Below are 24,676 nucleotides of genomic sequence, written 5' to 3' on the forward strand. Positions count from 1 at the left end.
TTCAGGTCCCATTCTGTGACTGGCGGCCGAATTGGTGGTTTAAGTTGAGTTAAACCTCTCATAAATCTACTGACAAGAGGTTGTATGGATATTGGTGCATCTCTCATCTTATGATGGTAAGCTGAGATTGCACTTAAATGGACTCTTACAGATGAAGTCTGTAGACCAGAGTCTGAAAGATGGTATAAGTAGTCTAGCAGAGAAGTTGTGGGGCAGGTGAAAGGATTAATACTCTTTTGCCTACATCACAAAGTAAACCTTTTCCATTTTGAAGAATAGTTCTTCCGTGAAGCTATAAGCACTTGAGATACATTGGTTGAGAGATTGAGTGGTTGTAAGATCAAGCTTTCAACATCCATGCTGTCAGGGATAGGGATTGAAGGTTGGGATGGCGCAACCGACCCTGATCCTGAGTTATGAGAGTGGGAGCTACTCCCAGTCGAATGGGATCCCTGACTGAGAGGTCCAGAAGTGTGGGAAACCATACTTGTCGAGGCCAATACAGGCCTATGACGATCATGGACCTCTTGTCCTGTTGTAGCTTCACTAGAGTTTTGGTTATGAGCGGTATTGGAGGATACACGTATAGAAGGCCTGAGTTCCAAGGGCAAGCAAAGGCATCCTTGGCTGGCTGGTTCTTCTGTTTGTGTAGAGAACAGAATTTGTCCACTTTGTGATTCAGAGGAGACGCAAAGAGGTCTATTGTTGGTTGTCCCCAACATTGAAATATCTTGGCCGTCACTAGGGGGTCTAGAGACCACTCGTAAGGTCGGAACTGACGACTGAGGCAATCTACAACTACGTTGTGAATGCCTGCTAGATAAGTGGCCCATAGAAGTATTGAGTGTGTCAGGGCCCAGTCCCAAATCTGTGCAGCTTCTTGACAAAGGAGATACGAGCCCGTACCTCCTTGTTTGTTGATGTACCACATGGCTACCGTGTGGTCTGTCTGTATCAGAACAGTCTTGTGGGAAAGGCAGTCCTTGAACGCATATAGCACATAACGTATAGCTCGAAGCTCTAGGAAGTTTATCTGAAATGTAGCTTCGAGTTTTGTCCAAGTACCTTGGGTCTGTAAATGACCAATGTGTGCTCCCCAGCCTGAGGTGGATGCATCTGTAGTTAACGTTACTTGTGCAACTGGTTGTTGAAAGGGCAGGCCATTGAGCAAGTTGTCTATGTTTGTCCACCACAGGAGCGAGGACTGTAGCTCCTGCGTTACATGAATAGGGTAAGACATTGGTTGAATGGCTTGTATCCATTGGCTTTTGAGTGGCCATTGAGTGAATTTCATGGCTAATCTGGCCATAGGACTGACGTGGACTGTGGAGGCCATGTGACCCAATAGTGTGAGACATTGATGCGCTGTTTTTCGTGTGCTCCCTTGTAGAGAGCTTGTTAATGAAGCTAGTGTCTGTGCACGGTCCTTTGGAAGAAAAGTTTTTGCTGTTATGGTGTTTAATTCTGCTCCGATGAATTGCAACAGGTGAGACGGCGTACAGTGGGATTTCTGATAATTGATGAGGAATCCCAAGGAATGGAGCAGAATGTGAGCTTGAGAGAATTGAGAGCTCCTTGTCTGGTTGAACTCCTGATAAGCCAATTGTCCAGATAAGGAAATACGTGCACGCCCTGCTTGTGCAAGTGAGCTGCTGCAACTGCTAGACATTTTGTGAACACTCAAGGTGTTGAGGCAAGGTCGAATGGTAGAACTTTGTATTTGTAATGTTGAGTATCCACTAGGAATCGAAGGTACTTTCAATGAGGAAGGAATATGGGAATGTGAGCATAAGCATCTTGAAGATCCAGAGAACAAAGCCAATCTCCTGTTTGAAGTAGAGGTAACAGGGTCCCTAGGGAAACCATCCTGAATTTTTCTTTTCTCAGAAATTTGAGATTTCTGAGGTCTAGGATGGGACGTAGACCTCCTGTTTTCTTTGGAATGAGGAAATAACGGGAGTAGAATCCTCTGCCCAGCTGAGGCCGGGGAACTGGTTCCACGGCCCTGGCTCTCAGAAGGGTGGATAATTCTGTTTCTAGAAGTGCGGATTGGTTGTTTGCTGTCTACAACGCAGTGGGAGGAGTGTCGTTTGGTACAATGAGAAAGTCCAAGTGGTACCCTTGAGTTGTGATGGAGAGTACCCATTGGTCCGTGGTGATGGATGACCAATTGTGGTGAAAAATGCTATCCGTCCTCCTACTGGTAATTCCGGTGTTGGATTGGGAGACAGACTGCTGTTCCCTGGATACGGTTCAAAACCCCGAAGTGGATCCTGTCTGAGGAGGGGGTTGAGGCCTGGTTACTCTTGGCTGTCTAGGCTGTGATCTTTGAGCTGGCCTAGATGAGCGTCCACGGGCAGGAGGAGGATAACAACAACTTGGTCTATAGTATGGGCGTTTTGATTCTTTTCTTGAGAGTCTCCTTGATGTTTGAGACTCCTGAGGCACAGAGGGCAGTTGTTTGAGAGTCTCTGAATGCTCTTTGAAGAGGGAAACAGCTTCCTTTACCTTTTCTCCAAACAAGTTGTTGCCTAGACACGGGAGATCAGCCAGTTTGTCCTGTATCTCAGGCCTCAAATCAGATGCCTTGAGCCAGGCCCATCTTCGAGCACTGATTCCGGTGGCTGACATTCTAGATGCAGTTTCGAAGGAGTCGATTGCTGCACGGACTTCATGTTTACTGGCTTCTAGGCCCTTGTGAATTATGGATGAGAAGGACACTTGAAGCTGTAGAGGGAGAGATTCGGAGAGGTCTTGTATCTGTTTCCATAGGTTTCGTTGGTATTGGGTCATATATAATTGTTAGGCCGCAATCCAGGAAACCAACATAGACCCTTGAAACATTTTTCTGCCGATGTTGTCTAGGAATCTGTTATCCTTGCCTGGTGGGGTTGAAGAGTGAGTCTTTACTCTTTTTGATCTCTTTTGCGCTGACTCAACTACCACTGAATGATGAGGTAGCTGAGTCTTATGGAACCCAGGAATGTGCTGGACCAAATATGTTGCATTAGTCCTTTTGTTTACCGGAGGTATGGAGCAGGGATTCTCCATGATCTGTGTAATAGTTCAGCAAGAACGTCATGCACTGGAATGGCTAAAACCTCCTTAGGTGGATCCATGAATTGGAGCACCTCTAGGGTCTTTTGCCTGGCATCTTCTTCAGTTTGTAATTGAAAGGGTATGGTATCAGCCATATCCTTTACAAAACTTGAGAATGAGAGGTCTTCCGGAGGAGATTTTCTCCTTTCCTCTGGAGGAGATGGTTCAGAAAGGATTTCTAGTTTTGCCATTAGTGGTGCCAAAAGATAAATCCGGCACTGGCATCAATGGTATCGACTGTGGCATCGGTGAATGCCTCGGTGATGGCATCGATGGCGAAGGTACCGGTAATGTTATCGGAAGTGGCACCGACGGAACCGGTGACACTGCCGATGCCAATGGCGCTGGCATCATATCGAGGAGCACAACCCGTACTGCCTGGCGGATATATCCGTCCAGTTCCGCAAGCATTGCTGGTGAAACTAGAGCAGCTATGGGGGAAGGCAGCAAAGGCGATACCGGTACCTCCACAGAGCCGGTTCCCGGCACAGATATCGGTGGGGATTGCCTCGGCATGGAAGGCCTCGGTGAAACGTCCGGTCCCAGAGGTTTTTTAGGTGCTGATTCAGAGTCTCTCGATGAACCACCGGATATCGGGTCGGTGTCAGACTCGTGCGACCTCCGATGTCGATGCCGATGTTTTTGTTTACCTTCGGTGGTCTTCTCGATGGCCGACATCGATTGTATGGAGGGCCTAGACCTAGACATCGATTGTATGGAGGACCTAGACGGAGTTGGTGACGGCCTCTCTCCCGCATCGTCTGGTGTTTTCTTAAGGACAACTTTACGAATCGCTCCAGCCAGAGACGACTGTGTTGACGTCGACGTTGAGGGCATCAGTTGTAAGTGAAAAAGATGCTCCATTTTATCCATCCGGAGTCTTCTGCCTTTCGGCGTCATCTCGGCACATGTTAAAACATCGTGCTTTTCGCAGAGGGAAATAACACACTCTAAGTGTGGGTCCGTAATGGACATCATACGGCAGCAAACATGGCATTTTTTAAAACCCGAGGCCATGGCAAAGTTGGACAGCCGTTGACGACTTGCAGGCGAAATAGATGGTACAAAATCGGACGGAACAGAGAGAAAAACTTACCGCGTACAGTGAAAATGGGAGACCCCTGCGGTTCTATAGTTTTTCTATTAATTTTAATAACTTTTTGATGTGGTGAAATTCACCTCATAGGACTCCAAATAACCACGAGGCTAACGGCTCCGTGGAAAAAAGAAGACTGAAGGGAGACCCCTGTGGCCAGGAATATCATGGCATGCCGAGCATGCTCAGTAGGCACATTGTGCCAGTCAAAAGTTTCTAGAAACTTTGACAGAAGTTTTTCCGTATAGGGCTCCATTACTGATGTCACCCATATGTGAGGACTAGCATCCTGCTTGTCCTAGAATAATATAATTTCTATATTTCAAGAAACCATGAATCACAGCAGAGATGTCCACATTTTCATTTGTTTTTCAAATTACTGTAGTTTGTGATGTGTCCTATGATTATTAGAGTTTGAAAAAAGGAAACTAAACAAGAGTTTGTGAATCTGGTTTATTAAACCTATTAAGCCTAAATTTAACCACTGGATGCTAAGAGTTCCATGACAGCCTTCCAGCATACAGGTGTGCTTTTCACTTTGGGGGAAATTAAAATGAGAAGAAAACTAAAAGCACCTATGTATAGTTTGCATTATTAGTCCTGAGTGGTAAATACTAAACCTCATTTATGCTTCAAATGTTGAAGAGACAGTGATTAGAGGAATAAGTTATCAAAAAACTTCTATACTTGGATTATGATTAAAAAAACTACCAGGTAAATAAATAACATAGCATGGCTTGGCATAAACTATGTATCACCTCTTTTTTTTTTTTTAAATACTGTTTATTGATACAGGAAACAGTACCATATATAACCCTCACAAATATATCTCCATTACATCACACTGTTAAAATAAAACAAAACAAAAACACCAAATTACTGTGGCCTGTACATACTTCCTTGGATCAAATGACAACTAGTGACAACCAGCAGGTTTTTTTTCCATTTCCTATTATTTTAACCCCAAATCTCATTCCACATGCATACACTCATCCACTCTGTCTAACTCTTCCATTCTTCCACCGTGGTCTGATATTTAAGAATAAAAAGAAAGCATAGTAGTCTAGGCTAATTATGTTTCTATTTGTGCTTTTCATACAACCAGTCCATAGATTTTTGTATATTATTTGGTAATACTTTCAGAAATCCTTGCCATTTACTCAGTTGTTTTTTGTTGGGTTTTTTTAAAGGTACTCAGTGAAGCATATCCTAAATGGCACTTTTCGATTTGGAATATTTCTGTCATCAACCATAACCATATCTCCTTAGTAGGACTGTCTTCTTTTATCCATGGTATTAAGATACATTTCCTTACTACCAATAACAATGCTATCATGGATGTATTACCTTTCAAATTACTTCCATTTCTGATGGGCCAAACAGTAACATTTGGGGATTAGTAACATCCAAATTGATCTGACAGTTTCTAGTAGAGATCATATTCAAAAGTAATGGAAATAAGTTATCACAGAGAATAGAATTATGCATAAAGGTTCCCTTTTCGGATTTGTATTTAAACACAAATATCTGAATCTACCAACCCCATGTACCACAAATGTACTCTCAAAATATGCTGTATGAAATACCTTCAATTGCATTTGTCTCTGTAACTGTTCATACCTAGATAAATCTTTTGTAGTTACTGTAAAGTTTAATACATTTGACCAATATCTATTTTGTGCTTGCAGAATGTCATCTGAGATGGCCGCTTGATAAAATTTGTACCAGCTGTAAATATTTTTACCTCCTAATAGTTTAATAGATGCTATAAATAACTTCTCAGAAACAAGTGAATATTTGTAAATGTGTCATTACAATGTCGGGCCTGCAAATATGCAAACCAATGAGTGATGTAATCCATACTTTTCTTTTTCAATGCATTAAAAGGACTCGCTTTGGAGATCCTTAGTCAAGAAAGTCAGACACAGACCAGGTCTGTGTCTGACTTTCTGAAACGCTTGTTCTCCCTCCCCCATACTGCAACTCTAGATTATTCTGAAAACTTAGCAATGGTGAGAATTTACTAGGTAATGACCATTTATTCCAAAGGTATATCCATGCTTTCCTAACAGGCCAAATTAATGGATGTGTCCTCATATTCCTCGACTTCTTCCCAGATACTTGAATTAGTTAGTGCAATTAGTATAGCTGTGTTTAAAAAAGGTTTGGATAAGTTCTTGGAGAAGTCCATTACCTGCTATTAAGTTGACTTAGAAAATAGCCACTGCTATTACTAGCAACAGTAACATGGAATAGACTTAGTTTTTGGGTACTTGCCAGGTTCTTATGACCTGGATTGGCCACTGTTGGAAACAGGATGCTGGGCTTGATGGACCCTTGGTCTGACCCAGTATGGCATGTTCTTATTAATTGGGATAGAAGGGAGCCATTATGGATAACTCCATGGCATTGTGTGTATATAAATTCCTTCCTAACATCTAGTCCCCCAGTATCCTTGACATGCTGCATTGTACATATGAATATATGGCAAATTAATGCCCCCCTGGATCTTTGTTTTGATATAGTTTAGGAATAACTATCCTTGACTTCTTATGTTTCTACAGGAACTTGACAATATTGTGCCACAAAGGATGGACATCCTTGCTCTTGAGCCAACACAGCAACATCTGGAGAACATTGAAAAAATTACTTACCTGATAATTTTGTTTTCCATAGTGTAGACGGACTCAGGACCAGTGGGTTTTACTCCCCTGCCAGCAGATGGAGATGGAGCAAGCTGACATCACAGTGTATGTTGTAGTGACCCCAGCCTGCCAGTATTCTCTTCAAAAGTCATTATGGACAGACTAGTAAAAAATGATTAAAAACAGTTAACCATAACTGTACTCAAACAATAAACACTGAACTCAAGTAAGAACATAGGCACCCCCCAAGCTAGGGACTGGATGAACACTTACCAGTAATCTCTTGGGATCCATATCTCCCCAGGAGGACTACAGACGCAATCGGTCTACACTAAGAAAAATTAAATTATCAGATAAGTAATTTCTCCATTTCCTAGCATGTAGACAGATGGACTCAGGACCGGTGGGATGTAACAAAGCTACTCCCGAACATGGTGGGAGGCTGCCTGCGGTCCAGTCAACACCGCATGTGCAAAGGCTGCATCCTCCCGGGCCTTCACATCCAGATGATAAAACCTGGAAAAGGTGGGTAAGGAGGACCACATCGCAGCTCAGCAAATGTCGATGGGAGACAAAAATCTAACCTTCGCCCATGACACTGCCTGAGCTCTAGTGGAATAAGCCCTAACCTAAATAGGCAACGGCTTTTCAGCATCCATATACAAGGCCACGACCACCTCCTTAATCCAGCAAGCTATCATAGCCCACAAAGCTGGCAGGCCCTGCTTCCTTCCACCATGAAGGACAAACAGATTATCCAACTTTCGGAAAGGTTCAGAAACCTCCAGATACTGCATGACAAGTCTCTTGACATCCAAGGAACGCAGAAGACGATGCTCCTCCGTGTCCCTGACCTTATCCAGGGATGGCAATGGACTGATTCAAATGGAACACAGAGACCACCTTAGGGAAGAAAGAGGGAACAATACGCAACTGCAACACCCCTGGAGTCACCCAAAGGAACGGCTCCCGGCAAGACAGGGCCTGCAACTCGGAAATTTTATTTATTTATTTGGTTTTATATACCGGTGTTCTGGATCAATCACATTGGTTTACAAGATAAAATATTACAAAATTTAAATACAGCATAATATATATCAATGAATACACCTTTGACATATAAAAAAAATAAATAACCTCTAAAACAAGAAAATCAAAGCAAATCAAATCAAATAAATGCGATGCGCAGAACATATAGCCACCAGGAACACAGTCCTCAGGGTTAGTAACAGCAAGGAAAGGCTATGCAGCAGTCGAAATGTAGTGCCCGCTAAAAAAATTCAGCATCAGGTTAAGACTCCACAAAGAAACCAGCAACTGCCGAAGGTCTTCACTCCCTTCAAGAAACGGTGCACATCAGGATGGGACGACAGAGAGACACCACTTACCGTGCCTCTGAAACAGGTAAGTGCTGCATCCTGAACCTTCAAGGAATTAAGGGCCAATCCCTTACTCAACCCATCCTGCAAAAAATCCAGAATAAGCAGGATCTTAACCAAATGAGGAAGAACACCACGCTCCTCGCAGCAGGACTCACTCTCCAAACCTGCACATATGCTAAAGAAGTGGAGAACTTCCGAGAGCGGAGTAAGGCAGCAGTCACTGCAGAATATCATCCTGGACAGTCACCTGGTCAACATCCAAGTCGTGAGAGACAGGGCTTGGAGGTTGGGGTGGCAGAGCCTGCCCTGGTCCTGAGAGATTAGGTCCGGAGTAGTTCCCAACCAGATTGGGGGGCACGAAGCCAGCTCCCGTAGAAGTGGGAACCAGACCTGGCGAGACCAAGAGGGTGCGATCAGGATCATGGTACCCCAGTCTTGTTGGAGCTTTTGGAATGTTTTTGAGATGAGCGGAAGGGGAGGGTAAGCATATAGCAGCCTGGTGCCCCAGTGAAGCAAGAAGGCATCTGATACCGATATTCTGCTCGTCCAACCCAGAGACAGAAGCGATCTACTTTCTTGTTCTCTGGGGAAGCAAGCGAAAGAAGCAGTTCACTACTTCTTGACTGAGTGACCACTCGTGAGGCTGGAAGGCCCGGTTCAGGAGTCCGCAAGGATGTTGTCCACCCCGGGGAGGAACATCACCCGGAGGAGAATGCTATTCTCAATGGCCCATGACCAGATCTGGACTGCCTCCTGACAGAGGACATACGACCCTGTGTACAATTCTGGTCGCCGCATCTCAAAAAAGATATAATTGTGATGGAGAAGGTACAGAGAAGGGTGACCAAAATGATAAGGGAAATGGAACAGCTCCCCTATGAGGAAAGACTAAAGAGGTTTGGACTGTTCAGCTTGGAGAAGAGACGGCTGAGGGGGGATATGATAGAGGTGTTTAAAATCATGAGAGGCCTAGAACAGGTAGATGTCAATCGGTTATTTACTCTCTTTCAGACAATAGAAACGCTAGGGGGCACTCCATGAAGTTAGCATGTGGCACATTTAAAACTAATCTGAGAAAGTTCTTTTTCATTCAACACACAATTAAACTCTGGAATTTGTTGCCAGAGGATGTGGTTAGTACAATTAGTATAGCTGTGTTTAAAAAAGGACTGGATAAGTTCTTGGAGGAGAAGTCCATTACCTGCTATTAAGTTGACTTAGAAAATAGCCACTGCTATTAGTAGCAACAGTAACATGGAATAGACTTAGTTTTGGGGTACTTGCCAGGTTCTTATGGCCTGGATTGGCCACTGTTGGAAGCAGGATGCTGGGCTTGATGGACCCTTGGTCTGACCCAGCATGGCATGTTCTTATGTTCCCCCTGTTTGTTCAGATATCGCATAGTCACCTATCAGTCTGAACAAGGACCACTTTGTTGAGAAGTTGTTCCCAGAATATCTGCAGGGTATACCGGATCACCCATAATTCCAGGAAGTTGATCTGGGACTGCATCTCCGGCAGGGACCAAAGAGCCTGAATATGGAGGCCTGCAACATGGGCCCCCCAACCCATGTAGGATGCATCTGTGGCTAGGATAATCTGGGGCTGAGGGCTCCAGAAGGGCATCCCCTTTTCCAAAGTTGATGGGGTTGCCCTCGGGGAATGGTGATCAGGACACGAGTCCGAAGATCCTGGGTGGCCTGACACCACTGAGAGCGGATCTTTCAATGAGCCCTGCGCATGTGAAGTCAAGCAAACAGCATAATGTATACCGTAGCTGCCATATGGCCCAGCAGTGAGAGAAACTGCTGAGACATGGAAGCAACTGGAAACTACCCAAGCGAAGGTAGCAAGGGTCTCCACCCTGTCCTGAGGTAGAAAGGCCTTCTTCTGGACGGTGTCCAGCTGAGCCCCAATGAAGTCCAGTCATAACTATGGCTGGAGATGGGGTTTTGGATAGTTGATCAGAAACCTCCGTTTTTTTCCAAGACTTATTCGGGTAGATTTTCAAAGGGATATGCGCGTACCCCCCGAAAACCTACCCCAAATCCCCCCTGCGCGCATCGAGCCTATTTTGCATAGGCTCGGCGGCGCACATAAGTCCCGGGGCTTGCATGGAGGGGCATGTCGGGGGCATGCCAGGAATGACGCGGCATTTCGGGGGCGTGTCCCGAGTGACGCGGCGTTTCGGGGGCGGCGCCACAGGCGTGGTTTCAGCCCAGGGGCGTTCCAGGGGCGTGGCCGCAGCCTCCGGACCAGAACACGGAGCGGGGCAGCCGGCCCAGCGCGCGCAAAGTTACGCCTGCTGGAAGGTGGGGGGCGGAGGGAACAGGCAACGCGTGCCGGGCTTGGCGCGCGCAGGTTGCACAAATGTGCACCCCCTTGCGCGCGCCGACCCCGGATTTTATAAGATACGCGCGGCTACGGGTCTCTCTAGAAGCTGAGACTTGCCTTGCAGCCTCATCTTGATTTGTGGGATTTTTATGGTTTTCTTTTAATAGCCACTGATGAAGGGCATGTTTTACTCTTGGTGCTTGATGTAGATAGATATACTTTGTTTATCACACTATTTGTACCCTTTCTTTTTCTGATTATCCATAACATATTCTAGTAGGATGTGCATGTTGGGGAGAGGGTTGGGGTGGGGGGAATATATTGAATTTATAGGAACATCTTGACAGTTCTTATGTCTAGTTGGTTTTATTGTGTCTGTACAAGTTTAACATGGACAACAATAAAATCTTTATTTAAAAAAAAAAAAAAAAAAAAAAAAAAAAAAGGCCGCCTTGGATACTGCCTAGGGGACTTCTTGGGAGGCTGGATGTCAGAAATACTGGCTGACAACTGTTGGAAGGGTCTCATGATAGTCCTTCAGTTGCGCCCCCACCTCTTTAATCCTATCCATGAAAAGGTTTTCACCTGTACAGGATAAATCTGCCAGGCATTCCTGGACCTCTGGGTGCAGATCAGAAGTGCGCAACCAAGCCATATGGCCAGCTCCAATGCTTAGTGCAGCAATTCTCATGGTGGTCTCAAAACACGTATGCAGAGCAGACCTCGTGTTTATCACACTCAAGGCCCTGCTGCACTACCCTCTGAAATTCCTCATGAATTTACTGAAGGAGGCGTTCTCTAACTCTTGGGCCTGCTTCCAGAGGTTCCTGGAGTACTGACCCATGCAGAGTTGGTAACAAGCGATCCTGGCTGCTAACATAGTGCCTTGAAACACCTAGTGTCAGAGAGCTTCCAGATCCCTATGCTCTCAGCCCGGGGGGGAGGGGGCTGAGGTATGAGTGTGAAGCCTCTTTGCCTTCTTCAAAGCAGATTCCATCACCATGGAGATCACGCTTGTTTCTATGGTATTTTGCAGTTTTTTCATCGCCAGCATTGCATCGGGTCCCTCTGCATTCTCAGGGTTTTTCCCTATGGTCTCTGTAAATTTCTCAGATTCTTGCGGTCCATCACTAGCATTGCCCCCAGGTGACTGCCGGCTATCGATGTGTGCTGTGCTCTTTTTGCTATGGCATCGTCCGGCTTTTGCCGGTGCCCCCGGACCATGTCCATCACAGACCCCCAAGAGGTCTGTGTCCTCTGCCTGGGGGCATCACACAATGTTTGAAGTCGCAATCTCTGTTCCCCAATGACCCTCAAGGACAAAATGGAGAAGCTGTTTGGCCATAAACATTCAGATTCGTTGTTGGCGTCTGGAACTTCTACTCCACTTGGGAAGGAAGTCTTGGCCTCGACCCCCTCGGGGTCACCTCCACTGCCACTTCTTGGTCCCAAGGTGGGTGCAGCGGACCGGGTGCAATCGATATCTTCCAGTTCATGATCGGGTTCTTCTCCATTGCTATCGGTCGCAGGTAAGGACAGAGTTGAGCATTGGGAGAAGTCAAGGAAGCATCGCCACCGTTCATCTTCCTCCAAGTCGGACTGTGGGCAAGAAACGACTGCAGTGGTGCCTCCCCTGAAGCGGTCTCGTGTGGAGGAAGTTACTCCCTCCGAGGACTCTCGGCAGCCTGCACCGGTGGAGGTTTCGGTGTCTCCCCATGATTCGGGGGACACTGATTCTGCTGCCACCACCTCAAGCCATTTTATCCTCCAACTTTTGAGGAGGAATTGGAGATGCATGTGCAGTCGGCGGTCAACCAGGCCCTGCAGGGCATCAAGCCTCTGGTTCCATTGGGACTGCCGCAGGAACAGACTCCAATGGTACTTGCGCCCCTTCTGGAGCGGCTGGATAAGCTGCTCGGTATCTTGCCAACGCAGGCGGCTCCAATGCCCCAAGCCCCTTCGCAGCTGAAGGGGGCATCTCTGCTGCCTCCACCAGTTCCCATCCCAGTGAGAGATTCCTCGGATGAGGACAGGCCGTTGGGATCGGCGATGCCCTTCTTGCGCACAGCACCCCACCACACTCTGGCTCTCCTGGGGCCATCGGTGCCCCTGGCATTACCGAAGCCGATGGATTCATTGGCACTCATACGGCCCCGAACCCTTCTGGTGCCCTTGGTTCCCTCTTTGGTTCCGATGGTGCCTGCGTGGCCCCCTGGCTCGATGCTTAGGCACGGTTGGGTGCTTGGGCCCCCACATCTCTGGACATGCAAAGTGAGGGGGAGGCCCCTTATGATCCCTAGAAAAGGGAGGCATCCATTTCCTCCACTGAGAAATTGAAGGATTTGCCCTCTGAGCCCTCTCCTCTGGAAGAGCGGCGAAAATCCCCCTGGAAAATCTCTCATTTGCTGGGGAGCTGTCAGCGCTCAAACCCGGTGATAGGCTGGACCAGATAAACTGCATCTGTTTTGCGGTTCACCGGAAGAACGGATATAGGGTACTCTCAGAGTTGGGCTACCAGCTCCTTAAAGATCTCATGGACTGGGACAGCCACCACCTCTTTCAGGGCATCCAGAAATTGCAAGATCTACAGCATCTTGTGCCGAGAGTCCTGCTCCGTTAACAGCTAGAAAAGCACCAACTCTGCCATGGCTTTAACGAACCCAGCGAATGAGAGATCTTCCAGGGGTATTTTCGCCGCCCTTCCAGAGGAGAGGGCTCCGAGGGCAAATCCTCCAATTTCTCAGTGGAGGAAATGGATGCCTCCCTTTTCCAGGGATCATAAGGGGCCTCCCCCTCACTTTGCATGTCCAGAGATGTGGGGGCCCAAGCACCCAACCGTGCCTAAGCATCGAGCCAGGGGGCCACGCAGGCACCATCGGAACCAAAGAGGGAACCAAGGGCACCAGAAGGGTTCGGGGCCGTATGAGTGCCAATGAATCCATCAGCTTCGGTAATGCCAGGGGCACCGATGGCCCCAGGAAAGCCAGAGTGTGGTGAGGTGCTGTGCGCAAGAAGGGCATCGCCGATCCCGACAGCCTGTCCTCATCCGAGGAATCTCTCACTGGGATGGGAACTGGTGGAGGCAGCAGAGATGCTCCCTTCAGCCGCAAAGGGGCTTGGGGCATTGGAGCCGCCTGCATTGGCAAGATACCGAGCAGCTTATCCAGCCACTCCAGAAGAGGCGCAAGTACCATTGGAGTCTGTTCCTGCGGCAGTCCCAATAGAACCAGAAGCTTGATGCTCTGCAGGGCCTGGCTGACCGCCGACTGCACACGCATCTCCAATTCCTCCTCAAAAGTTGGAGGATAAAATGGCTTGAGGTAGTGGCAGCATAATCAGAGTGTCCCCCGAATCATGGGGAGACACCGAAACCTCCACCGGTGCAGGCTGCCGAGAGTCCTCGGAGGGAGTAACTTCCTCCACACGAGACCGCTTCAGGGGAGGCACCACTGCGGTCGTTGCTTGCCCACAGTCCGACTTGGAGGAAGATGAACGGTGGCGATGCTTCCTTGACTTCTCCCAATGCTCAACTCTGTCCTTACCTGCGACAGATGGCAATGGAGAAGAACCCGATCATGAACGGGAAGATATCGACTGCACCCGGTCCGCTGCACCCACCTTGGGACCGAGAAGTGGCAGTGGAGGTGACCCCGAGGGGGGTCGAGGCCAAGACTTCCTTCCCGAGCGGAGTAGAAGTTCCAGACGCCAACAACGAATCTGAATGTTTAGGGCCAAACAGCTTCTCCATTTTGTCCTTGAGGGTCATTGGGGAACAGATATTGCAACTTCAAACATTGTGTGATGCCCCCAGGCAGAGGACACAGACCTCTTGGGGGTCTGTGATGGACATGGTCCGGGGGCAGCGGTGAAAGCCGGACGATACCATAGCAAAAAGAACACGGCACACATCGATGGCCGGCAGTCACCTGGGGGCAATGCTGGTGATGGACCGCAAGAACCTGAGAAACTTACAGAGACCATAGGGAAAAACCCTGAGAATGCAGAGGGACCCGATGCAATGCTGGCAATGAAAAAACTGCAAAATACCATAGAAACAAGCGTGAGCTCCATGCCCATGAGGTGAAAGCTTTGCAGAAAGGAAGACTGAAGAGGGACTGCACATGGAAGTGTGGTTAGCAGCATACTTGTCTGTTCGGCATATGCGTCTAGCTGTGCATCCAGGTTTTGCATCCAGTTTTTGGATGCTTCACTGGGCCTTATATTTGTGCATCTAAGTTAAGCGGCGCTTTAAGTAGCCGCACGCTTACCTGTGCACACAGGTTACATTGTGCACTTAAATTATTTTTCTTCAAGGACAAGCAGGATGTTAATCCTCACACATGGGTGACATCAGATGGAGCCTGGCACAGAAAACTTTTTTCAAAGTTTCTAGAAACTTTGACTAGCACACTGAGCATGCCCATTCTGTAGAGGGCAGCCTAAGAAAAGCATGTGAAATGCTGATGTGACCTACCACATGGCGTGCAGCGAAAAAGCCTCACAGTGGGGCCTAGTGTACAGAGGCTGCTCAACCTGCCAGGCTGCCCATGTCCTTCGACCTCCTACAAAGGAGGATGAATGTTGGAACGGCGTGCCGGGCACGGAGATTGGCAAACAGGAAGAAGCCCTACGCTACAAAAGCCTCATTTTACTTCTCTGTAAATATGTATTTTGTCTTTTTTTTTTTTTTTAATTTACTTGAGCTCAGTCTTACCTGGCTGAGTACAGAGACTGTCTCCAGCTGCAGGGGGTTGGGCATATGCTGTCACTGCCAAACTCAGCTTCCAGCACCTGCTACCCTTCAGTTCCTTCAGGCAGCTAAGTCCATGCTGGCTGAAAAAACCAGCTACCGGACGAAGGCACTCATCTGAGGGACCATGGAAATCACCTCAGGAATTCTCAACTGGGGGACCTTTTAGTATCACCTCAGGAGAGTGGGGCAATGTAATATCCTCAATTCTCCTTTACAAAAAGAAACAATCCCAGTAGGGTTATGCACATTCATCATCTGCTGGAGATGGAAAATACTGGCAGGCTGATGTCACTGCAGGGATATATATACTGTGATGTCAGTTTGCTCTGTCTCCATCTGCTGGTAGAGGTGCATAACCCACTATTTCTGGATTCATCTGACTGGATGCTAAGAAACTGAACTAACTTTTCACTTAGCATCCTCTTTCCTGCCACAAACAAATGTAGGCCATCCTTACCATTTAACCTTTTATTGCTCCATACACGGCCCCAGCCCTTGCATAAACCCATGGTGCAACCATACCTTGCCTATTGGATACAGCTGCACTTGCCCCATCTCAAAAGACAGAGGAAATGGAAAAGGTATAGAGAAGGGTGACAAAAATGATAAAGGGAATGGAAAAACTTCATTATGGGGAAAGGCTAACAGATTAGGGCTCTTAACTTGGAAAAGAAACAGAGGAAAGGACTGAAATTTATAAAATCATAGTAGGGTGGAATGAATAAATAGGGAAAGGTTGTTTACCCTTTCATGGAGTGTCTAGGAGACACTCCGTGAAACTAGCAACCAACCAATGTAAACAAATCTTAGGAAGTAATTTTCAAACTATGGACCCTGATGCTGAGGACAAGGTCAACACAGCTAACAGAGGCCGATACAATACAGTGCGTTTAGCCCAGCGAACAGCCTGACGTGCAGTTAGATGCACATTTTGGACACATTAGAATGACTCCTGATACAATAATGCGATTAGTGCATCCAAACCAGCGCATAGCTAATAGCATTCATCACATGTAAATGAGGCTATTAGCTATTACCCCAATGTAAAAAAAAAAAAAAGTTACTGTGCACCTGGCATGCATATTTTCACATGCAAAAATTAATGTTGGCAGTGGAACTTCCATTAAGTATTGAAGTGCCCCAAAGCAACACAGAAAAGCAAAAAAATACTGCTTTCTGTGGTTCCTCCTACTTAATATCGTTGCAATACTAAGTAGGAGGAACCACGGGAAGCAGCATGAAAAAAAATTGACGGCGGTCAGGAAGACGGCTGCTCAATTTACAAGTGTCTGCTTTCCTAACCCGTGACTGTACGTGGGTTAACAGCTCATTGAGTGTCAGTTTTCTGGGCGCCCGATGCCATGGACGTGTTAGGGACATACAGTTTATCACTAGCACATCCTTTACAGTGTGTCTGCTCATTTGCCTATTCCATCAGGTGTCCAGGAGAGAGGGGATGTGAGCACTTTGAAAAAACGTAGGTCCATTTTGGACGCAAGTTTTTTCAGGCTTGATAGTTAATCGGCTCCATAGTGGGGTTCAAAAAGGATTAGACAAATTCCTAAAAGAAAAGTCCATAACTAGTCATTAGCCAGATAGACATGGAAAAGTTGATGCTTATCACTGGGAGTGAAATAAGAAATAGATCAACTATTGAGAATCTGAAGGAAACTTGTGCCCCAGTCTGGCCACCATCAGAGACAGAATGCTAGGCATGATAGACCTTAGTCTGACCCAGCATGGCGCTTATGGCATGGATAATTCAGCCTGCTTATTAACAGAAAAAAAGGAGTGAACCACTGCTTGCAATTTTTTTTTTGCTAGTCAAATTGACAGCAGAAATGAAACAACCAAAATGAATACAAGTCCAAAATGTTGATTTCATGCTGTTAAAGAGTTTAAAAGTTTAGTAATCACCTGTTCCATGTTTAAATTCTACACCTGGGACTGCTCTGCCGTTTCATTGTAGCAGCTTGGTTCATTCTGCTTCATACACCATATTTCTAATACCAACTAAAAAGTCCTATGGGCAAATCTTTGGGATTTTTTTTTATTATTAGAAAATTTGACCACTTCAAATACTGCAAAACTCAGCAGCCAGAATCCTAACCGGTACCAAGAAACACGAATATATTACACCAGTTCTGATTTCCCTGCACTGGCTACCAATAAAATATAGAATAGAATATAAAATATTAACAATTATCCATAAAATTATGTACAGAGAACAAACGGATTGGCTTAACATGGCAATTAAAATACATGTTTCTCAAAAGAACCTACGCTCAGGGGTAGATTTTCAAAAACGGCGCGTTGGCGTACTTTTGTTGGCGCTCCAGGCGCAAACAAAAGTACGTGGGATTTTAGTAGATACGCGCGTAGCCACGCGTATCCGCTAAAATCCTGGATCGGCGTGCGCAAGGCTACCGATTCCGTGTAGCTGGCGCGCCGAGCTGCGCAGCCTACCTCCGTTCCCTCCGAGGCCGCTCCGAAATCGGAGCGGCCTGGGAGGGAATTCGCTAACGCCCTCCCCTTCCCCTCCCTTCCACTACCTAACCCACCCCCCCGGCCCTGTCTAAACCCCCCCACCTACCTTTGTTGGGGGATTTACGCCTCCCAGAGGGAGAAGTAAATCCCCGCGCGCCAGCGGGCCGCTGGCGTGCCTAGACGCAACCCGGGGGCGGTTCCGGAGGGGGCGGCCACGCCCCCGGACCGCCCCGGGCCGAAACCACACCCCCGGGCCCGCCCCCGAAACACCACGTCCCGCCCCGAAAATGGCGCGCCGCTCGGCCCCGCCCCCGACACGCCCCCCTCGGAAAACCCCGGGACTTACGCGAGTCCCGGGGCTCTGCACGCGCCGGTAGGCCTATTGAACATAGGCGCACCGGCGCGCAGGGCCCTGCTCACGTAAATCCAGGCGGATTTACGCGAGCAGGGCTCTTAAAATCCGCCCCTCAGTGAATAAAGGCCTCCTATCTATTCCATCAGCACAGCTTACGCAAGTAAGGAAACGTGCAATATCTCTTGCTAGTCCAAAGATTTGGAACTCACTACCCACAGAAATACGCCTACAACAAAACTTAAAGATATTTAAGAAAGAGATTAAAACCTGGCTTTTCACAAAGGCATTCAAGGAATCTAACCAACCTACTCAAACACACTAACTTCCATGTTTTAATATCTTAAGATTTATTTTTAGGTACTAGACATGCCATTCATTTACATGCTATTTTTATACTATTTTACTGTAGTTTCTATTTTATTATGTTGATTTTATGCTAATGCAATTTTAATGTATTTTATTGTATTTTTATTACTGTTGTAAACTGTTGTGATGGCTACACCGAATGACAGTATTATAAAATCAGTAAATAAGACATTTGAGGGCAGGCACAATAGCACTGCTCTGCACGGTAAAAGGACCAGGGCTAGATTATCAACACAGGTCTTCCATTCATGGGTTGGCTAGGGATGCTGCAGAGGCAGCATTCATAGCTCCTGGAGTGGGAGACGTCTTATTGCAGACTGGTGCCAGGGCTGTGGTGCATGGTCCATAACTGAAGACTCGTATGGAACCAGATCACAACCCTGGTTCTGACTGAGCTGAAAGGCCAAGAGAAAGGCCTTTGTATCCAATTTATATTTGAACCTGATCTCTAGACCAGCAAACACTATCAGTTACTGCTATTTTGGGACCTCAGACCCTGCAGGTCCCAAAGAAACAAGGGACAAACCTACTACAGGTTTCCAAAGATACATTTTTGATTTCTCATGGCAGTTAAATTTCAGAAGAAACTATCAAATCAGCAACAGGCTTAAGTACTATACCTTCGCTCTTCCTCTGCTTTCTTGCCTGTAGTTCGTGGGCCGGCCTTGATTTCAGTGGTTGCTTTTCTTATTGGCATACGTGATGTCACAGATTTGGGGGTTACAAAACTCCTGGTGGCATCTGCCTTTGCGATACAATCTTGGGCTCTGAATATGCTAGTGTGCTGCTTGTGGAAAGTTTTTCTAGCCCTGGCTTCAGATGTCAGTGCAGTTTCTTGCAACCTGTTCTTTTTAGTTACCGTTATGCCCTTTGACTGCTGGCTCTTGACTGGCACTGAACCGGTTCCATCAGTGGTGGCCTTGGATTTTGACACTGTTCGCACCGTAGGCTTCTTTGAGACGCAAGGATTGGATTGCTGTTTTTTGAGTGGGAGATCTTTTGAACAATTGGGCCTTTCGGTCTTAACTATATTGATAGTTTTGCCAGGCTGAAAAGGACCTGGTCTTTGAGTCTGCACGCCTGGCTTTGCTAAACTGGTCTTGCTCTTTGGATATATTTGTTTCTCTGATGGCAGAGATCTAGATATGGTATATGTCTGACAAGAAGAAACAGAAGGCCCATTTGCTTTGCCTCTTGAGGGATTTTGGTAGATGTTTTTAGATTTATCCACTTTGGCTGGAACTTGAGTCTTATTAGCAAAATTTCTATGTATGTATTTTGGATCAGGGTTTTTTGCAGTAGGACCCACAGTTTTTCTGTGGACTGAATTACTCTTAGTTCCTGGATTACTTGAACCAATCTTGGTCTGTACAGTTGTGCTAATCTCTAACTTAGGTTTGTTCTTAGACGTAGGTACAACTGGAAGAGTCTCAATGACACAGAAACTTTTCTTTTGCAAAGACTTCACCACTGTGGACAATTTCTGATTCTGAAGATGATTTATAGTGCCAGTCAACATACCATCACTGCGATTTCCGACAGTCTGCTGCCTTTTTGTCCTCACCACTTGTTTTTCATTCAAAAGCGTGGTTTTCTTTAGCTGTTCTATTGCACCTGACTGCTGGGAGTACTTTCTGCTTGGTAACTTGCCAATGCTACTAGGTCTTGACAGAACAGAAGGAACCGCTTTGCCTAAAAGTCTCTGGGATATTGTGGTATTTGAGATGGACTGAAGGGCAGGGTTTACAGGCTTTGCCTTTCTAGCAGGAACTGCAGCAGGTGCATGTTTTGAGGGAACTTTATCCTTCTGTTTCACAATCTGAAAGAAAAAGCAGGAATTTTTTTTTAGAAAGTAATCTCTGGTTTTATCATTTAAAAGGCAAACAAACCTGGCCCAGTGCTTAGGTAATAGCTTGCTTCTGAGATACAGTTTTTTTTAATACAATTAAGCTTAAGGTAGCTTCTATTACTCCCATGTTTGGGAGAGATGTATTGATATGTTTTGAGAGCTTATTACACAATGATCCTCACTACAGAGGGGTCTGCTGGCCATGACTTAAGTTGTCAGTCAGTATGAAGAAAAGTATTCTCAATAGCTAAAGAGAATTTTCTGGTAAGGCAAGAAAAATAGACTACTGATATGTATCTGCTGTATATATTAACCATATGCACTATTTAAAAAAAAAACAAACAAACCACATTATGAAGGTCAAATATTGAATACGTCACTAAACAACAATGGAAAATATATTCAGCAAAATAGATAGAATGGTTACCTAATGTGAGCTTCCTTACTTAAATCTGAATCTTAAGCTATAAGAATTTCTAGTGCAACAAGATATATGAATGATACCTAGCCTTTTTTACACAGAAAAATTCACACATGGTTATGTCAACCTTTGTTTTGTAAATTGGTGTAATAAGTAGATTTTTCTCTTTAGAAACAAGGAAGGGGGGGGGGGAGCTGCAGCGAATCTGTCATCATGAAGAGCTGCTCTTCCCCGCTGCTCCCTTGAAGCCGGCAGTGCTTTTTATTTAATGGATCCTGTGCCCGATTTGGTACCCGCTTTCCAGGTCTCAGTTGCAGACGGCAGTGGCGTACTGGAGGTCAACTCGGCAGCACAGATATAAGGGTGCACAAAGAAAACAGGAGCAGAAAAAGTGAGCAGTGGTAAAGACCAAATGGCACCGGAGGCAGGCCCAACTTCCGGTGGCCTGTCCAACGCGGCTTTGTGGGACCTCACTCGCGCTGTGTCTGCAGCTCTGTCGGGCCAGCTACAGAAGATCCAACGAATTGCGAGACAAAGTGGTGTGTCTGGCTACTTTCCTAGAGGGAGAAGCCTGCTGGGTTTAGGAAGAGGCCTTCTGAGAATTAGGGGAGAGACCTGAGCTCGGGGGTCTTGTCCTCAAACATGCTTAACTTAAGCAGCGTTGGTAAAGCATCTGGGACAGATCCTGACCACAGTCACTATTAGCACTCTCAATGTAGATGGGTTGCATTCCCCCTATTTAAAAAAAACCAAAAACAAACAAAAACAAAAAACCAACTACTCGCTGAGTTAAGGAGGGGAAATGAAAATGTGGCCTTTCTCCAGGAAACTCATCTGGAAGATGGTGAGCATCAGAAGTTGCACAGGGAGTGGGTTGGTCAGTGTTTTTTCTCATCCTTCAATGCTAGGAAGCGAGGAGTTGCTATTCTTATCAATAAAAATGTGGCTTTTGAGAAAGAGAAAGTCTTCACAGACCTCAATGGCAGGTTTGTCATAGTTGTGGGGGAGCTGCAAGGCTGGAAAGTCATCTTGGCCAGTATTTACACCCCCAATCAATATCCTCAAGGGTTTTTTGCAACCTTGGTGGGGAAGCTGGCTGCTTGGGAAAGCTATGCTATCATTTTAGGGGGGGGGGGGGGGGACACTTTAATTTGACGGATAATCCACTTCTGGACTGTAGGCCAGCAAAGACTCCCAGAAAGAACCAGGCCGACACTGGGATGGGGTTTGTGTGCCAGCAGCTGCAACTGATTGACAGTTGGCACTCTTTGCACATGGATGACACAGGCTTCATGTTTTATTGTCATGTACACAATGTTTATTCCCGTATTGACTTCCATTTTAATCTCTGAAATGCTCTTTAGCAAGATTTTCTAGCTCCAATCGTGATGTTCCATTTTCTGATCATGCTGTGGTAACGACTGTGGTGGCATTGACAGATGTTGTTCCTGTAGGTGGTCAATGCTCCCGCATCTATAGCACGATAAAGGCTTTGCAGCCTACTTCCATAGTAAACGGAAAGATTATGTAGATTTTAACCTGCTTCCTGATACTGACCCTATAGTATTTTGGAATGCGGCCAAAGTGGTTATGCATGGACACATTATTGCCTACTTAGCTGGGGTCAAAAAATGAGCAATGCCAGAGTATTGGAATTGACTAAAAAGATTGCAGCGCTGTGGCGTTTGCATGCTCATGAGTTGTCACAGCTATCAAAGAAGAAGTTACTTGCTGCCAAATGAGAGCTCATTGCTATTTTAGAGGAGAGGGCTAAGCATAGTTTATTGTTTTATAAATGGGGCAATAAATCTGGCAGTTTGTTGCCTGTTTGGTTAAATCAGGTTCCCATGCTACAGGTATTGTGTCCCACATACATTATAATTCACTGTGTTTTTTCTCCACACTGCATATCCTCCAGATCTTTGAAACATTTTACAAAAAGTTATATACCATGGGGCCTAGCGTTGAAGGCGGTAGGGACTCTCATGGTTGAGTGACAGTGACCAATTGGCACCAGGGACTCCCATATCTGAGGGGGAGATCCGATATACTATTGCACACTTGAAACTTGTGAAAGCGCCAGGGCTGGATGGGCTCAGGCCCGTGTTTTATAAAATGTTGTGGGATTTTTGTCTCACACCACTTAAACATGTGCTGCATGGAACATGCAGCACAGAAGGAGAGTTTGAGCAGGGACATAATCTATTACTTTATTGCTTAAACCTGGTAAGGATCCCTGTTCCCCACAGTCTTATAGGCCCATTTCTCTTCTGAACCAGGCTGTAAAAATCTTGGCGGCTGTAGTGGCCTCTTGGTTGAATGTGGTAATTGGGAATGTGGTTTCCCATGAACAGGTTTTGTTAAGGGATGGCTAGTGAATTCCAATGTTTTGAAGGCTTATGCAGCTATTTTCACTGCTCAAGCTGGGAATAGGGATGAACTATTGGCTAGTCTAGATGCTGAAAAAGCATTTGTGGTGAGTGGCCCTATTTGCAGCAGGTGCTGGAACGACTCAATGTCAGATTTTGCTTTTTAAGATGGGTTCGTCTTTTATATCATCGACCGCTCGCACAGATCTTGGTTAATAGATCTTTGTCCAAAGTGTTTGAGCTGGGATTGGGAACCAGACAGGCTTCCCTCATCGCCCCTGCTTTTCATGTTGGGATTAGAACTGTTAGCAGTCAAGCTCTGCAGCTTGGGTTCTTTTCAAGGGATTTGGGTCAAGCGCAAGTAAATAAAGCTTAGCATGTTTGCAGACAAGTTATTCTTTTCATAGGTAACCCACAGTATTCAGATTATTGATATGATCACTGATTTCGGGCGGTTTTCTGGGTTATGGATTAACTATGATAACTCTGAGGCTTTTCCTTTGGCTACTGCCTTAATGGATAGATGGGTGGGTCAGTTTCCACTCCACTGGGCCAGAGACCAGTTTTGGTACCTGGATATTTACTTAGCTCATACTGTGGAGGATTTGTGTCGTCTTAATTTTGATAGGGTTTTGATGCAATCAAATCCCTTCTCCAGCGGTGGAGATGCTTGCCCCTTTCTTTGTTGGGGAGAAGTGCTCTGGTTAATAGGGTAGCTCTCCCCACATTGATCTACCCACTACAAATGCTGCCTTTGTGGACTAATAATAGTAGGGTTCACAGTTTTCACTCACTTGTGGGCTCATTTTTCTGGAATAATACAAGGGCATGGATCCAGTATGATGTGCTGAGACTGGATATAAAAAAGGGTAGAGTAGGGCTGATGGATTTGCGAATTTATAATGCGATCTGCCTTCTCTGTTTTTTACAGGAGTGGGTATCAGGCAAGTGGAAATTTGATATACAAGGGCTGTTGGATGATTGGACCTCCCCTTATTTGCCAATTAATTTGGCTCTTGCACAACAAAGTGCCCTTAAATCATTAGGAATTGTTGCTTTCTAGTTGACAGCATCACAGAAGGCGTGGAGGTGGTGGCGCAATCTTCTGGGTCGGGAGGCTTGTGCGTCGCCTTTTCTTACCGTAGTGGAGAATCCAGAGTTTTTACCTGGGATCCAGAGTGCCGTGTCTGGGCCAGCAAGGGGGTGAGAAACCTGGCATCTTTAGTGGATCAGGATGCCTTCTGTTGGTTACCCTTTCTGCAGTTACAGAAGGAAGAGTCATTTTTTGGCATATTCACAGGCCTGTCATTACAGACCAAGTGTTTGTGCTGGAGAGTTGTCTAAGCTTACTTTTATGGAAGAGGAAAGCTTTTTTTTTATACTAGACCCAAATTTAATAAAATTTCAATCTGGGTCTCTTACTTGAGAGAATTCCTGCCTGCTTGCATTTGAAACATTTAGCGGTGAAGTGGCGTGACAATCTGGGGAACCTTATTGATCTATGCATTTTGAGCTTGGCT

General features: G+C 46.1%; 1 protein-coding gene across 1 annotated transcript in view; it reads right to left on the reverse strand.

Annotated features, from left to right (window-relative positions):
• CKAP2L (cytoskeleton associated protein 2 like) overlaps positions 1-24,676 on the reverse strand; it is a 79,515-nt gene that overhangs the window by 28,421 nt on the left and 26,418 nt on the right. The window contains exon 4 of the mRNA XM_029604241.1: positions 19,138-20,336. Within this exon, the coding sequence (XP_029460101.1) occupies positions 19,138-20,336 (1,199 nt within the window). The remainder of the gene's footprint in view (positions 1-19,137; positions 20,337-24,676) is intronic.

Source organism: Rhinatrema bivittatum, chromosome 5 (genome assembly GCF_901001135.1).
Source record: "Rhinatrema bivittatum chromosome 5, aRhiBiv1.1, whole genome shotgun sequence".
NCBI classification, from domain to species: domain Eukaryota; kingdom Metazoa; phylum Chordata; class Amphibia; order Gymnophiona; family Rhinatrematidae; genus Rhinatrema; species Rhinatrema bivittatum.